Source organism: Ursus americanus, chromosome 2 (assembly GCF_024610735.1).
Source record: "Ursus americanus isolate L20-20 chromosome 2, mUrsAme1.1.p, whole genome shotgun sequence".
In the NCBI taxonomy this organism is placed as follows: domain Eukaryota; kingdom Metazoa; phylum Chordata; class Mammalia; order Carnivora; family Ursidae; genus Ursus; species Ursus americanus.
Genome location: NC_142128.1, coordinates 5957642 through 5974030, shown reverse-complemented (window position 1 = coordinate 5974030; position 16389 = coordinate 5957642). Strand labels below are relative to the sequence as shown.

The window sequence follows — 16389 nt, the reverse complement described above, 5'->3', positions numbered from 1 at the left end:
GAGAGGAAGAAGCAGGCTCCCAGCGGAGGAGCCTGATGTGGGGCTCGATCCCAGAACGCTGGGATCACGCCCTGAGCCGAAGGCAGATGCTTAACCACTGCGCTACCCAGGCGCCCCAGTCAGCACGTTTTCTGAGCGTGAACAGCAGTGGCGGCTCTGAACAGTTCAGCTGTTTAGTTTTACTTGCTCACCTCCGAGTTGGTTTTTTCATCGCAGTGTAGCCGACGCGGTGTGACACTAGTTCCAGGTGTACAACGTAGTGTTCCGTAAACACTTACGCTCCGCTCACCACAGTGTGGCCACCTCCTGTCACCCACAGCGAGCGCTGCCGCGCTGCACTGACCGTGACCCCGTTCTGTGCCTTTCCTCCCTGTGACGTTCTCATTCCCGCACCTCCCACCCGCCTTCACCCATTTCGTGCCCCCCCAGCCCCCTTACCTCCGGCAGCCATCTGTCCTCTGTCTTCACGGGTCTGTTTCTGCTTTGTTCGTTTGTTCTGTTGTTATTTTGTAGATTCCATGTATAAGTGAAATCGTATGGTATTTGTGTTTCTCTGACTCAGTTCACTAAGCATCGTACGCTCTGGGTCCATCCATGTGGTCACAGATGGCCGGATCTCATCCTCCTTTATGATTCACATTCCCTGGGGTGCGTACACCACGTCTCCTCTCGCTGTTCGTCTGTCCGTGGACACCGAGGCTGCTTCCATGTCTTGGCTGTCGTGAACAATGCTGCCGTCAGCATAGGAGTGCGTAAGACGGCTTGAATTAGTGTCTTCATTTTCTTTGGGTAAATACCCAGTAGTGGAATTACTGGATTACACGGTGTTTCTATTTCAAGTTCTTGGGGGGACCTCCATGCTGTTGTCCACAGCGGCAGCACTGCTCTGGCACTTTTTTATATTTTGATGTTATCGTAACATATTCATTTATTGATTCCATGGTCACAAAATATAAAATGAGAAAATTAAATTCTCATCTATCGTCTATGATGGGGTCTTCACATGACCGAATCTTCTTCAAGGACACCCCTGTAATTTGTAGGCTCTTGTAAGAATTAAGTGTTCGCCCGTTAACCATTAAATGTCGAGACTCTACCGTGTACTAGGCACTAGGGATACAACAGTGAGCAAAGTAACGTGTTCTCTTCCCCCTTCACCCCTCCAAAGCCCCCATCCAAAGGTCTTCTCAATCTGATGAGGTACAGACATTAATGAAAGAATTACAGAAATTATTCTAAAACCCCAGTTCTGGTAGAGGCTACCAAGGAGGCCCCGTGCTCCCATGAGGACGTATCTTGGGAAGTCAGGGGACGGGACAACGTCATATGCTCTCCATTTGGGGCAAATTCTCAGCCCTACAGCAGTTACCCCAAGAAAAATTACGTTCTGATAAGCATTACAGGTAGTCTCATTGGTTTCTGGGTAGAGCTGGGATATTTTTTTTTTTTTTTTCAGCAGCCTAAAGAAAAGAATTAAAAAGCAAGAAGTCACAATCTGCCCTTTGGCCCTGGATGGACTCATTCCTCCACCTTTTTCCCACTTCCTGTCTCTGCCCTCCTCCCACACTCTCGCCGAGCCCACCTGGGATAAAGGTGCAGAAAGGCACGCCTCGCGGCGAGCGCACGTCGGCTCCAGCTCTCCGTGGGGATCATTTTTCCTTTCAAGACTGTCCCAAGATTCTTCCTTGAACTTCTCGATCTTGATTCCAGAAACCATCTTTCTCTTAGCAAATCTATCTTCTGTTTGCCCTTGATAACACAAGTTGTCTCCGGGCAAGAGGATTAGACTTTCTGTCCCCCTTTGTAGCCGAGAATTTTCCTACTTACACATTCATATTTGCCCCAGCAATTCAAATCAGACTCCTTGCATTTTCTCTTCTATGCTATTTCATTTATAGTCTCAGAAATTCAGTATCCGGAACTGTGTCAACCTACCATTGTCGCTTTGCATGGTGGGTATTACATGTGAATAGCTTGGTTTCATGTGGTCGGAGTTCTGTTCTTTCTGTGTATCCCGTTTTTATCGTCTTCCACACGAGGAGAAGTCTTTGTGGTGCTCCCTTGGTTGACACGGTGCTCTCGTGGGAAGAGCTGTGAGTTCTGGCTTCTTGCCTCCAGTTGGGTCTTGCATTGTTTCACCCCTCAGATGTTTCCTCACGTCTACAGGGGGTCAGACGTATCTCAGAGAGCTGTAGAGAGATTTAAATCCCACGTATGTGTGCCTGCATTCATTATCTGGTCCATGAGAATCAGTCTACACTCACTTCCCCAGGGTTTGGTTCTGAACCATTTCCTGTATTGTTAAAGAGCCATTTTGCCTGTATAGTTAGCTCTCCCCTTACCACTTCCTTAGTATACCCAATATGCCTCCCTACCTCGCACGTGACGCGGTCAGAATGTTTGCTTGTATTTTAATCACTTCCTGTCTAGACAGTTGTAGGTTCTTGGCTTTTGAAAATGACTCTTCTCAAACCCAAACTCTAAAACTTGGGGATGAATCCAGGTCTTATAGGGATTATATAGGGAACTCTGCCTTTCTAGTAAAGAATTTTGTAACATTTGGAGTCTCGTTCCTTCCGGCACTTCCTTTCTGTTCTTTGGAATTTGATACATAATTTTGTTGTGGTCTGAACCTTTTTTGTGTATCCTCTGCATTTTCTTGGATTATTTGCACATGTGTTTATCCTTTCATAATCTTTCTCCATTCGCTGCCTTTTCTATTTAACAGAGTAAGAAATTCCAGAATAGAACTTGGGGCTGTTTATCTTAGTGAAATTTATCCATTTGAGAGGAGTTTTGAATAGAAAAAAGAAAAGGGTCTTTGTAAGAAGTGCCACAGGTGTTTGTATACGGTTTTCCCCATATTTTCCCCGGAATCCTACAGAATCTATTGAGAGTGCTTGTTTTGTTTGATTGGTTCTGATTTGGGGCTTTTTTAAAATAATGAAATGATTGAAATATACAGGAATTCTGAAAATAATTTATTCTTAGATATCCCATCCAGATTTTAGAACTCTTAGAATTCATCTTAGTAAGTATTAAGCTTATTTTTTAAATTATAAAAGCAATAAATGTTGGGGCACCTGGGTGGCTCAGTCAGCTGAGCGTCTGACTCTTGATTTTGGCTCAGGTCAGGATCTCAGGGTCATGAGATCAAGCCCCGCGTCGGGCTCCGGCTCCGCGCTGGGCCTGGAACCTGCTTAGGATTCTCTCTCTCCCTCTAGCTCTGCCCCTTCCCTGTTTGTGAGCAACACACACACACACACACACACACACACACACACACACACACACACTCTCTCTCTCTCAAAAAAAAAAAAAAGCGCAATAAATGTTTATGGCAAAAGATAAGAATTCAACAAGATAGAAGATTATGAAAGGCAAAAGTCATTCTTAATCCATCTCCCCAGACTGTAAAATATCTTCTCCTCACTTAAGTGTTGATAACATGTTACAATTGGAAATTTAAAAACTTTCTAGAAAGAAGCAAAAGAGGGGCGCCTGGGTGGCACAGCGGTTGGGTGTCTGCCTTCGGCTCAGGGTGTGATCCCGGCGCTATGGGATCGAGCCCCACATCAGGCTCCTCCGCTATGAGCCTGCTTCTTCCTCTCCCACTCCCCCTGCTTGTGTTCCCTCTCTCGCTGGCTGTCTCTATCTGTCAAATAAATAAATAAAATCTTTAAAAAAAAAAAAAAAGCAAAAGAAAACTGAAAATGCCCCAGAATGCTAATTCTCAAGTTAACTACTGTCAGTGTGCCTGTGTAAGTCCTCCAGCTCTTTCCCTGCTCTGTGTAGATATCTTTACTGTTCTGTGTCTATGTGCACGCACGCTCTTCCTAAAATAAAAGTAGGATCTTAGTCCTTCTTATTGCACTTTTGTCCGTTATTACTGCGTCATGAACGTCATCACCTGAGATGTGGATCTTTGCACAGTAGCAGAGAGAATCCTAGCTGAGGTGCAGGAAAGCGGACAAGGTAACTGTCGAGAACACTGCCTGACTCTCGTCTGCCGCAGGTCTTCCTTGGCTTCAGAGCTGTGGGGGTCTGGGCCAGAAAAGCCATCTCTCATTCCACCAGAAGCACATTGTTACTTCCCAGTCTGTGCAAGTCACCTTCTCTCAGAGCAGGGTATCCCGCCAGTGGCCTTCTAGGGACAGAGAATCCGTCCTTTTGGTAAGACCTAAGACCAGACGTTTTCACACGTATAAAATGGCTTTCCTTGCTGTCGTCCTAGGGAGTGGCTTTATTTATTGTGCCATGAAATGTTGAATCCGTATTATGGACTCTTCCAATATTCTACGGACAACATTTACATGTTGCAGATTAATCCAGATTCTTCGATCAACCCCGTAAGTATTCACGAATGAAGAGGAAGCAAATTGGAACATTTTCTTAAAATGGATTTTCAGGTTTGGTCTCTAGGTTTATTCGTTGTAGACTTACTCAGAGTCTCTGGTAAATAGATGCTGAAAGGTACAGTGGGAACTGGATTAAGATGGGTGATTTCTCTCCTGTGTGTTTTGTGCCTGGGATCACTGGGTATGTTATTTTCAAAGACAGCAGGAGTGAAACTGAGCTGCCCAGAATACTCAAAGCCCTTTATCGCCAGTTGGGGGAATCGAGATGTATGAGGACTGTATTTGTTGACCGTGTCATTCTGAGACGTGGGCTCTGAAGTCTGTCCTCCTCCCAATCAAAATTGGGATTGTCCATAATTGGCCTTTTTTGGCCACCAGTGCTGACACTCTTAGCTGCTGGCTTGAGAGGATGACTTAAGCCCAGAGTGTTTGAGTGACCGGCCCAAGGTTGGGCAGCAGGCGTGTGGAGGACTCTCCCCGTGGGGCTGTGTCCCATGGTCACTGCTGCCGAGCCCACGGCCCCTGAGCAAGGTCTGGGACCAGCTCTGCTCTACAAGCATTCAAATGCACCAGAGCCTTTTACCAAAATGGAAATGAGGTTTTGATGAATTCTGATTACAATTCCGACTGAAAGCAGAGATGCGTGTTTCCCCATTAAAAACCAGAACAGCTCTGGTTTTAGAATGCTTCATGTGCAGAGAATTTTCCTTTATGTTCCTTTTTTGTTTTTTCTTCCTTCTTTGGATTTTTTCTCTTCTGCTTTCTCCAAGGACTCAGGGAGGGATGGTAGAAGAGGGAGGGGAATTGCTCTCTGCTCTCTTTCTTGGTAGCGCCGTGGGAAGGAGGAGGGGGGCCGGCTTCCCTGGGCGTCCTGCACTTAGAAGGGCCTGTGCTTGGTTTGATTCTACGGTTGCTGTGTTGAAAGTCTTCATTTTTGAGTAAGGGGTTCTGCATTTTCCTTTTACACTGAGTGCCACAAATGATGTAGCAATCCAGAGGAAGTGTTTGAACTAAGGGCCGGTCAAATGCTCAGATGATCTGTACAAAAGACATGCTCCGGGGTTGACGACCCAACCAGCCTTCTTCCCTCTGTCCATGAGCACAGCCTGTGAGGAACTGAGTCAGTATGCAGTTGGGATGGGACAGTTCTCCCAAGAAGCTTGGAGAAAGCACAAAGTATCCACTTCTGCTGGTTCTTTTTCTAATGAATTCGTGTTCTCTGGTGCCCCCTACAGGACCATTTGTCTTATTTCCATTTTGTGGGCCGGATCATGGGTCTCGCCGTGTTCCACGGACACTACATAAATGGGGGCTTCACGGTTCCCTTCTATAAGCAGCTACTGGGGAAACCCATCCAGCTCTCGGATTTGGAGTCGGTGGACCCAGAATTACATAAGAGCTTAGTGTGGATTCTGTAAGTACAGCCTCACTGTTGGGAGAATGGCAAATTCGCGCACAGCCACCGACTCGTACGCCAGATACAGTCGTTCTGTATGCGTGTGTGCGTGTGAACGTTTTTGAGGGATGGGTGTGAAGTTGGAGAAGAGAAGTAAAGATAATGCTGTTTTACAACCAGAAACGTAAAAGTAGATTGAGAAAAAGTAGGCTTATGTTCATGTTTGGCCAGTTTCACTTCAATGGTCTAATTTCATTTGCTGTTTCCTCAAATGATTAAGGAAGGATCACAGATGTTAGTCCCCAGGCCTCATAGATGGGCAGGTGGTTTGCTTTTGACTCTCTAGGGGGTCTCCGGTGAATGTCCGAACGGAAAGTATCAAAAATAAAATTACTATCGAAGTATCTTGTATCAAAGTATTTGATACAAGAAAAGGATCAAGAAAAATTCTACTTGGTCACCTTTATTTTAGAATTCTCCTAAAATGCTCTTGAAAGCAGTCGGCCCCATTGCCCGGCACCCGAGGGTGTCGTGGGTCCTGGGGGGTGAACTGATTGCACGGGGGAGAGAGAACCAGGCTCTGGCAGAGGCCGGGCGCGCCAAGGAGCTGGACTCAGTTGCGTCCTGCGCTCTGTCGGCCTCGCTTCTTGCGTCCCGCTGGGAGTGGGTGGTCTGCCAGGGGTCGGGCCTCTAGCCCGGAGGAGATCTCTCCCTCAGTCTGTGTTTCAAGAAGCGTGGTGGGTGGAGGAGTCAGATTGAGCTCTCCCAAATGCTACTTTGTATGTGTGGCTGCCTTAACGGGGGGGACGGTGTCGTCTTGCTGTGTCTCCCTGCAGCCTGCTTTTTCCTTTGACTCAGGTGACTTCGCGAATCCCTCTCTTCTGTTCAGAGACTCAGTTGACAAATCAGGTCACTGTGTCTCGTAAAATCACAGAATGATAGAGCTACCGTCACCTTCCTGTGAAGGGGGAAGCCAAGAGTCAAGAGCACACCTGGCTGTGGAGCTGGGGTCCCCCCGCTCCTCCCAGTACCCGCGTCCCTGCCCGGCCACAGGCTCTGTGTCTGCCCACGGCTCCCGTCTTCTCCCTCCTGCAGCTCTGGGGTGGCAGGCAATAAATGCCGTCTGTCTGTCCCCTGGATCGTTCCCGCTTGTGTTCTGTTCCCTGCCATATTGCGGCAAAGGTCTGACATCCATCTTCTGTCCTAACTTTGACAGAGAGAACGATATCACCCCTGTGCTGGACCACACTTTCTGTGTGGAACACAATGCTTTCGGGAGGATTCTTCAGCATGAACTGAAACCCAATGGCCGAAACGTTCCTGTCACAGAGGAGAACAAGAAAGAATATGTCCGGTAATGTTCCAGGGAACCTTGGTAGCCGCCCGTGGGGACATCGAGGGGCCCAGAACCGTCCTGGGCACGGCTGGGTCCACATTTAGATTGTCAAGGCTCCTTTGCTGTTAGAGCCTTCCCTGTCCCCGCCAGCACGTGTGACCAGAGTCACAGTAACTGAACAGTCGGGTTCAGCCATGGGAGCTCTGCGTGAGGAGCCCCGATGCCACCAGACCTGACCTGTTGAGGGACAATAATGACCCCAGAGCCCGAGTGGCAGAAGGAATTACAAGTAGCCTCCCGATTCTGGGTGCGAAGGTGGTGAGCGCAGGAGAGAATTAGAGCCTAGAAATTTCCTTGAGATCAGTCTCAGGAAAGTCTACTCCATCGTGGTCTGTTTTCCCACCTCTGATGGCAAAGAAGTGATGAATCGCTTACACTGGAAATCTGGAAGCATATGGGCGTGTCAGTGTGCTTGGGCGGCCAGCCTGGGGTGTGGCTCCCACGGTGTCCCCGTATCTTATTTTCAAATCTACTTTTAAATGATGGCACTTGCCGTAACAGGTCAGGTTAATTCCTACTGCTATTTTTAGCAAAGCATTAGAATGTGTCATGGTCTGTGCTGACTTATTTTTAACCCGGTCCTACCAGCTGCTGGGGCTTTCGTTCCCCCTCCCCCGGGGAGGCCTGGCGGGCAGGGCGTTCGGTTCGGCAGATGGTGGCACAACCTAGACGGAGGACACGTTTTCTCGTGAACCGTTTGGTATTGCCTCCAACTTGTCGATTTGTCTTCCAGGTTGTATGTAAATTGGAGGTTCATGAGGGGGATCGAAGCCCAGTTCTTAGCGCTTCAGAAGGGGTTTAATGAACTCATTCCTCAACACTTACTGAAGCCTTTTGACCAGAAGGAACTAGAGGTATGTGCTCCCCGGGCGGAGCCAAGTCCACATTCAAGGTCTCGAATGTGATCAGTGTTTTCTTGTTCTGCACGTGGCTGCAGAGTGAGGCTCGCCTGTTGCCCAGCAAGGCCGGGGGTTTTCGGGGGTCCAGAGTAACAGGGCTAGAGCGAGCGGGGAGTCGAGGGCGTCTGAGCCTGTTCAGGACCAGGCCGGGTGTCTGTCCGCTTGGCGCAGCCAGTCCAGAGCCTTCTCTAGACATTGTGCAGGGCGTTTGTGGCTTATCCTGTTTTTCAGACTCTCTAACCCCCTCCCGTGTATTCACCTCAGATCGAGGAAATTATCTCGCGTGTAACCAGAATCTCCCAGCACGTCCGCTTCCTGTGTTTGTGCTAGCTCTGATCAGACACGGGTCATCATGCTTCATGCTTGAACGTAGCGTCTCATTCATCTCTTATCCACCTCCGATGCCAAGTGGCTCAGGGCTCTGAAATCCTTCTGTCTTTTTGTCCCCCGTGCGGCATCTCCCACCCCGGGCAGACGCACGCACACGACTCCGCTGCGGTCCCTCCGCTCCCGCCTTCCAGCTCCGCCTGCCCCAGCCCCCGAGGTCCCTGGGATGTGGCCCCATTTTACGGTCCACCCCTTCTGTCTTGCCGTTTGGTCCTTTTGTACCGACTCCTCGCCGAGGCGGCTCAACACGGCGAATGCAGACATGGTTGTGAGAAGACCCCCAGGCTGGGGGTCAGAAAGCCCACGGTGGCAGCATCGGGCACACCGCTCATCTCCCTGCCTGTCCAAGTCGGGGGCCGGTTTGTTCAGACGCGATCAATTCCCTCCTCTCGTGTCCTGGGAACCTGGGGGGCGCGTCGCGACCCTGGTCTGTACGCTGAGCGCTAACTTGCTGCTGAACGCCTTCACAGCTGATCATCGGCGGCCTGGATAAAATCGACGTGAGCGACTGGAAGTCCAACACTCGGCTGAAACACTGCGTGGCCGACAGCAACATCGTGCGGTGGTTCTGGCAGGCCGTGGAGACCTTCGACGAGGAGAGGAGGGCCAGGCTCCTGCAGTTCGTCACCGGCTCCACTCGGGTCCCTCTCCAAGGCTTCAAGGCTTTGCAAGGTGACTGACGTGGAGGCAGGGCTCCCGGCCCCACGTGGCTCCCCTAGGCGCGTCCCCCACCAGGCCGCGGTGGGAAGAGCCGGACCACCGTGGGGTGGTTTTCTGGAAACGTCCGGTAGGAAATGGCGTGGCCTGTGTTCCTTCATAACAAATGCTCAGCGTCGCAGAGGGGCACGGCTGGCAAAGGGGCCGAGAGACCCTCTTTCCGTCACAGATGATGCTAGGCTCTAGTTGTTCTTTCTCCTGGCCCCCCGGGGCTCAAGGCTGTGCGATCCTTTGCCCAAGAAAAAGTCTGTAAACACAGGGGAGAATGTCAGCAAAGCCAAGTCCAGACTTTCGTCAAACCCGCCTTCCCAGCATCCCTGCAGGCCACAGGCTCAACAGGCGGGACTTGGCCCGGGTTGGGGGGGGGCAGTCTGCAGCCCCCGTGGTGGGTGCTAGCCAGCTGGGTGCTTGCTCAGGGCTGAGTCGGGCAAGACCTGAGCGAGGAAGGGCCCCGTGGAGCCATTGCCTCCCCTTCCCCTACAGACTTGGTTGACGGAGAGCAGGTATGAAGAGCAGCAAGGCTTTGGGGAAAGAAATCAGAGTTTTTAAAGTGCACCGTGGATTTGTTTCTGAATCTTCTGATAGCAGCTCTCAGAGCTGTCCTGAGTGTGAGGGACAGAGGCCTGGCCTGGGTATCAGGAGGTGGAGTCTCTGGCTACCCTGTCGATCATTAATGCCAGGGGTCCTCCCTGGGCCTCAGTTTTGTCCTCTATGCAAATGCACTGCCTGATAGGCTCCACTGTCCAGTTTGGGTACCCATCCTCTCTCGTCCCCTCCGACTGTGATAAAAAGAATCTGATATCCAGATTTCTGATAACCCTGAGAGCCGGAAGGGAAAAGTTGAAGAATAATAGTATATTAAATCTTAGTAAGTGGAATTTTGCATATTAATAGTGATGGCAGATCTATTTCACGTATAGAATATTCCCTGTAGACTTCTCCGTATTTCAAGGACTTCTCTGAGTGACAGAAGTTCTTTCTATCCCCTTGAGCTTTTGTCCTAGGTGTTTGTGTCTTTTTCTCTCCCCGTCGTACTTCTGCCTGGGGAGATTCCATAACTGTGTATCTTGCTTTTGTTATAACTGCTGTCCTCTGCCAGTAGTGGGCCTGCTTGCTAAAAATTTCTGTTTAAAAAAAAAAATCACTGGTAGTTCAAGGATTTTACCCTCCAAATACCCCCACCTGAGTGGGTTTGTGGCCAGGGTACAGGAGGAGAGTTCTCATCAGTCTTTGCTCTGCCCCAGGCATTTTCTAGAATGTCTGATCTAGGTCCCTGGATGGCCACTGTCAGCAGATGTTAAGCCAGGTGGCGGCTCATGCTGCCACGTAAAGTCCGTGACCCTCCGGCAGGACGGGCCGCCCGGGCGTTGGGCCGAGGGTGTGGTTGGCAGTGGGGCCCGGGCCCCGCCTCTGAAGTGCATTAACTAGAAGGTTTTCTCGTAAGGTTCTACAGGCGCGGCAGGGCCCCGGCTCTTCACCATCCACCTGATTGACGCCAACACGGACAACCTTCCGAAGGCCCACACCTGGTAAGGCCCGTCCCCGGGGAGCCTGTCTCCGCGGTGTGTCGCCCTTCGCGTGACTCGTCTAAGCTCTTTTCTTGGATGGAGCACTCCGCTTCCTTTATGAGCGTCCCAGGACCACTGGCGACTGGCCCCAGTGTCAGAGGAAGGGGCCCTCGGCAGTGGTCAGAGGGGGGTTATCAGAAGTCTCTGCTGTGAAACTGGTGTCGTGAGATGGGATCCCTGTCGGCTGGCCCTCCAGCAGCTGGTCTTCACTGGGTCTTGCGTGTGCGTGCGTGAGCACACACGTCCCTCTCAGGAGGAAAACTAGTTTGTTTGTTTAATTTTTCTTATTTTTTAGAGAGATCGAGTGAGCGAGCATGTGCGAGTGGTGGGGAGGGGCAGAGGGAGAGGGAGAATCTTAAGCAGGCTGCACGCTCAGTGTGACACAGGGCTCGGCATCATGACCCTAAGACTGTGACCTGAGCTGAAATCAAGAGTTGGACGCTCAACCGACTGAGCCACCCAGGCGCCCCAAAAACTACAGTTATTTATTTTTAAAGACTTATTTAGAGAGAGAGTGTGTGTGCGAGAGAGAGCAGGGGGAGGGGCAGAGAGAGAGGGAGAGAGAAACCCAAGCAGGCTCTGTGGTGAGCTCAGAGTCGGACACTGGGCTTGATCGCATGACCCTGAGATCAGGACCTGAGCCCAAACCAAGAGCCAGATGTTTAACCGACTGGGCCACCCAGGCGCCCCAAAACTGTAGGTTCTAATCTGGAGTTACCAGTCTTCACTTCCTGGGTCCCCATTTTCCTTCTTGGAACTTAGTCTATGATGATGCGTCTTGTATACTGAAAAATGTTTCTTCCCCAAATTTCAACTTAAATAATATCTGTAGCAGATTACTTCCTTTATGATTTAAAAATGAAGTTACTGACATAACACTTTGTCTCAGAAACCATGTATGGAAAAGACCAGCGTGTCTAGTTCAGGAGAGCCAGGTCCTGGTCATCGAGAGGCGTCAGGGTATAACGGAAGGTTCCTGAGTGGGAACCCAGGGGTGTGGCTTCAAATGCTTGCAAGGTCCCCAGGCCCTGGGGAGCGACAGGGCCCTGCCCAGTGTGGCTGTTACAGAAACAACACCGTGTTGGTGCTTGGCAGGTGCTTTCCTCCCCATAAGGCTCTGTCCTTTCACAGCTCAGTGTCGAGAAGAAAACAGATATGAGAGGTGTTCTCTGATGCTAAAGCCTCCCCTCCCCCACCGCCAAAGACTATCCCAGCAGTCAGCCCAATTCTTTGAGAAAAAGCATCCTTGTAATTCAGTAAGTCACTATATGGCCTCTCAGTCAGAATTCTGTATTTTTTTGTTAGGAGAGAGTATCCTTCTTAAAGGGTAGTTTTTTTGTTTTTTTGTTTTTTTTTTTTGCTTTTTAATACAAAAGTAGAAATGAATGTCCCCAGGCAAATCTTGATTCATCTCATCACTCATTTCATCTGTTCATTTCATTTTAGTGTCAGGGATTTGACATTTTATTAGTTTCAAGATATAACTTGTTTTTGCAAGAAATATTCCAGACTGCCCCATTTGGTCTCAGATAAGGCACGGGCCTCAGCTAGACATGCGGTCAGCTGTTAGTGGTGAGTGGACCGTTGGCCGGTCTGGATTACAGTGCTCTCCGCAAAGGTGGGATTTTGTACTGACAAATAATTTCTCCCAAAAAGACAACAACCAAATGAGCTGAGAGCTTTATCCTGATATAACCAGGAAATAATAATTGGTTTAATTTTGGTTTTCAAGATCTTAGGGTTTGTGTTGCTGTGTGTTCAATGAAAAATCTTTGCTTTCAGAGCAGAAGAGGACTGCGGGGGGCAGGGGGGTAGTGGAAAACGTGCTCTTACCCCAGCGAGGCGATGAGGTGCTTTCCCCCTTCTCTCGGCTCCGTCCTGCCCATCCATATGCACACGTGTGCGAACACACACACACACACGCACGCACGCACACACTCACTCTCTCTGCCGGCTCGGGGCCACGAGTGCTCTGCTCCCACCTGTCCTTGTCCTTGAAGCAGGTCCTAGGTCCGGATCACCCCCAGCAGTGACTCTCTCGCTCTTTTGTCCTGTTCCAGCTTTAATCGGATTGACATTCCACCTTACGAGTCGTACGAGAAGCTCTATGAGAAGCTGCTGACAGCCGTGGAGGAGACCTGTGGGTTTGCTGTGGAGTGAAGAGCCACCCAGACCACAGATTGTAGCTCATGACCACCAGACCCAAAGCGAGCTTTCTGTGTGCCTCCTGCGAAGCCGGCTGAGGCCCGGGAACCCTAGATAACCGGAGGGAAAGCGTGGTCTCCCCTCCTTTTCGTTGGGGGAGCGAGGGGGGTGGGGGGACTTCGGTTGGTGGCGCCCACCCATACTTTCCTCCTTTATGACAGTACTCCCACCCCCTTCCATCACCCATCCAATAAAATGCAGCCAGGTTTAGCATTTGGCTTCAGTCACACAGGATATTCTGCTCTGACTGTAACCCCTACGGTGATAGGCTCACAGCCCTGGGGTCTTTACGGGAGGATCGACCCACAAGGTGTGGACCTGAGCTTGGCTTACTGAGGGTTTGGAACTGGTAGCTCTACTTCTTCTGTGTCACAACAGTCCCGAGGCCCCTTTACAAGTTCAGCAGCTCAAATTCCAGTCACATCCTAGAAGCCTGCTCCGGGTAGCAGATGAGTTTCTAACCGAAAAATAACCCTACTGTCTATGGGAAGTCTGCCGCAGCAGGAAGCCTGCATCAAAAGCGTGCTGCCCTTCTGGAAAGGTAAAGGAACGGGGGAAGCTTTTGCTGGAGGCCTGGGGTATGTTTCAGGGTATCCTGGCTGAAAACTTTGTTTTGCATAGAGAAAAATGATCTTTCAAGAGTCCCTTTTGCCACATTATCTATCTAATTCGAGATATTTTTCCAGTGAAAATACCACATAACAGAGCTTATAAAAGAACAGACCAGACCAGCCTCAGATGCACGCAGCCAGACAGGCTGGGGCCCCTGCACCGCCTGTGTGCGGCCAGGTCACCGATACTAAGTCTCGTGCAGAAATTGCTAAGAGCTGAACTCACAGCGAGAAGCCTGTTGTTCTAGCTGCTGGCTTGGTGCCGACGCACCTCAAAGGGAGAGGGGGAACGGATAACCTCACTGACTTAACTCTCCCCCCCCCACCCACCCAGTTACTGTTTAAGTGCAAACCTGACAGTTGAGGGGGGGACACGGTTCCACTCTGGCTCATTCTGGTCATCTTCCGAGTGTCAGAGGGCAACACTGACAGTCACTGCTCAGTTCACGTGCCCAAACGGCTTCACGTGCTGAGCGAGGCCAAAGCAAGTCTGGACCCTGAGTTTCTAACACCACTTTCCAATTTGCACAAAGAAGTTCAAGCAGTGTTTTAACAAGGTGGCTTGAGTGGAGACTGACTTCCGTGAAGGGCAGCGGCAACAAATTGTCCTGTTTGGTTTTTGTTGTTTTTGTTTTGGGGGGCAAGTGGGCTACTGTTGAAATTTTGCTGTTTGGTTTTGGAGTTAGGCGTTGGCGTCCAGCTGTGGGCCTGAGAGGGGTTTGGAAGGAGCTTTTTGGACGACTCTCTCTCTTACTAACACCTTTGGACGGTGGTGGGTTTGGAGGCATGCTTACCGTTCTCATCGGCCCTGAAGCAGTGTGGGCTTATGTGAGGAGCTCCGGGACCTCCTGGGAGCTAGACCCCCCCTTTGGAACGAGGTCTGCTGGTTTGGTGGGCTCTGGCTTGCCGGCTGTGGGTTCCAAGAGCTGTGAGAGAGCATGCTTCTGGCTACTTCCGGAGGTTCCAGGGTAGAAAGGATGCCCGGTGTGACTAGCTGCAGAAGGAACATTACATCCATTCAGGAAGTCCAGGCCAAATCGTGGGCTTGGCCTTTCGGAAATTCTGCCTTGCCCCAGTTGGGCTTATCTTGTGTCTCGTTTACCATGATCCTTCTGAGGGCGTTCTAGAAGCTGGCTCCCCCTGACTCTCTAGTCCTCCCTCGTAATCTTCCTTGGAAGAGTGAGGAAATGTCAAGTGCAGACCTTCCCCCAGACAGGCCTCCTCTTGAAGGCGAACCTCAACCGTGTGAGGGGGAGACCGCCCCGGGAGAGCTGAGAGCCCCTCCAGATCGAGGTGGGAAGAACCACCGATTCTCCCTGTGGCGTTGGCCAAGATTGGCAGGAATTAGTGAGGAGATGAGGGTCTAGCAGGAATGTTGTGTCTGGCTCCTCTAAGACGATCCTCCTGCTGTTGGGAGGAACAGGGGAACAAAGCTTAGAAAGCGCACCTGCCGGCCTGGGCTGCCCCGTGTGTCCGGCGTCAGCTCCGCAAGCATTTCCTGTCTTGTAAGGCCTGGGTCTCGGCTTTTCTCCTCACACTTGCACGTGGGTCCCCTCATCAGCTGTGTGTTGCAGTGGAGCCTGAAAGAGCAGAACGTTCCAGAGCCCTGGTTTACTCTCCCCAGATGGGCCTGTCAGTGGCACTGCACTTCTAGAACCTTCACTATCACCGGTGGATTGGGCCACCCAAAGAGTAGTGTGGCAGACACTTGGTAACAGCTCCCGATCGCTCCACTTTGGGTCCGCGTGGACCCCGTTTCCCACAAGCTCTCGTCCGTCGCCCTCCGCGGTAGTCCCCGGCCGCCTGCCCGTTCCCCCTCACCTCTTGGCCCAGATGCTTCAGGGGCCCAGCTTCCAGGCTTGCCCTCACCAGCGGTCATCCGCCGACCCTCAGGGAAGTAGCAAACCACCGCTCTGCCAGCGCTGTAGGTAGGAAAACAAAGGGGCTGCTTGGGGGACAGCAAGGACCGATCTCTTCTGAGGGGCGTCTGCCCACCAGGTGGACAGTGTTCCCTAAGCTCGCTCAGCCCCGTGGTCCCCATTCAGGTGAGGTGGTCCCCGGCCCGAGCTGTCAGGAATGGCCTTCCGCAGAGAAAACGCCCCGCCCCCAGCCCCATCTGCAGCCAGGTGGGGGCCACACGGCAGCCTTCCCGAAACATAGTAGGAATTTTTAAAATTTGTTTATTTTTGTTTCTCAACCACTTTATAATGTATTTTTTAATTTATTTTGTAATGTCTTGTTTTTAAGTGTTGCTGCTATCCTTGTTATTCTTCCCACTGTTTTTATTGCTGATTTATTTTGTGAAAATTGTACACTAATGTTCTGTTTTATGTCAAAATCAAAAGTATTTAAAGAAATACTAGTTCTATTTAATGTGGTTATGGAACCAGCTGGAAACACAACAAACAGTGATTGTACAGTAGGCTGGACCCGGGAGGTCAGGTTCATTTTGTTACATATGCAATAAACTCACGACTTTACATTTTTTTGCTGTGGAAATGAGATTTTTTTTTTTTAATCCCATAAAAAAGAAAGGCAATGGTTTGAGATACTGGCAAGGGTCCTCTAAGGAAAAAGGACAAACTTTAGAATTCTAGAAAGAACTAATAAAAATGTGGCAGGCAGTTGGAAGTGCTCTGTATCCGGCAAAAACTTGTGAGATCGAGAAAGTTTTGAATCTGTTAACTGGCGTCTTCACACACTGGTCATACTTGTTGGTTTGCCTTTTTCTCTCTTTCTTTTTAATGTATTTTTTATTGTGGTAAGATACCTATAATATCAAGTGACCCATTGGTAAACGTACACTTCAGTGGCATTAAAAATTCACAACCTAGTGCAGTAATGACCACTGT

General features: G+C 50.2%; 1 protein-coding gene across 4 annotated transcripts in view; it reads left to right on the top strand.

Annotated features, from left to right (window-relative positions):
• The window catches only part of SMURF1 (SMAD specific E3 ubiquitin protein ligase 1), a 110124-nt gene extending 94101 nt beyond the window's left edge, over positions 1–16023 (top strand). For 3 of the 4 annotated variants that reach the window (XM_045813385.2, XM_045813382.2, XM_045813384.2), the window contains 7 exons: positions 4235–4349; positions 5594–5772; positions 6971–7108; positions 7884–8004; positions 8907–9108; positions 10598–10682; positions 12782–16023. In XM_045813385.2, coding sequence (XP_045669341.1) covers positions 4235–4349; positions 5594–5772; positions 6971–7108; positions 7884–8004; positions 8907–9108; positions 10598–10682; positions 12782–12881 — 940 coding nt within the window. In that variant the 3' untranslated portion in view covers positions 12882–16023. The remainder of the gene's footprint in view (positions 1–4234; positions 4350–5593; positions 5773–6970; positions 7109–7883; positions 8005–8906; positions 9109–10597; positions 10683–12781) is intronic. The other variant, XM_045813383.2, reaches the window with a different exon arrangement.
• The last annotated feature ends 366 nt before the right edge of the window (positions 16024–16389 follow it).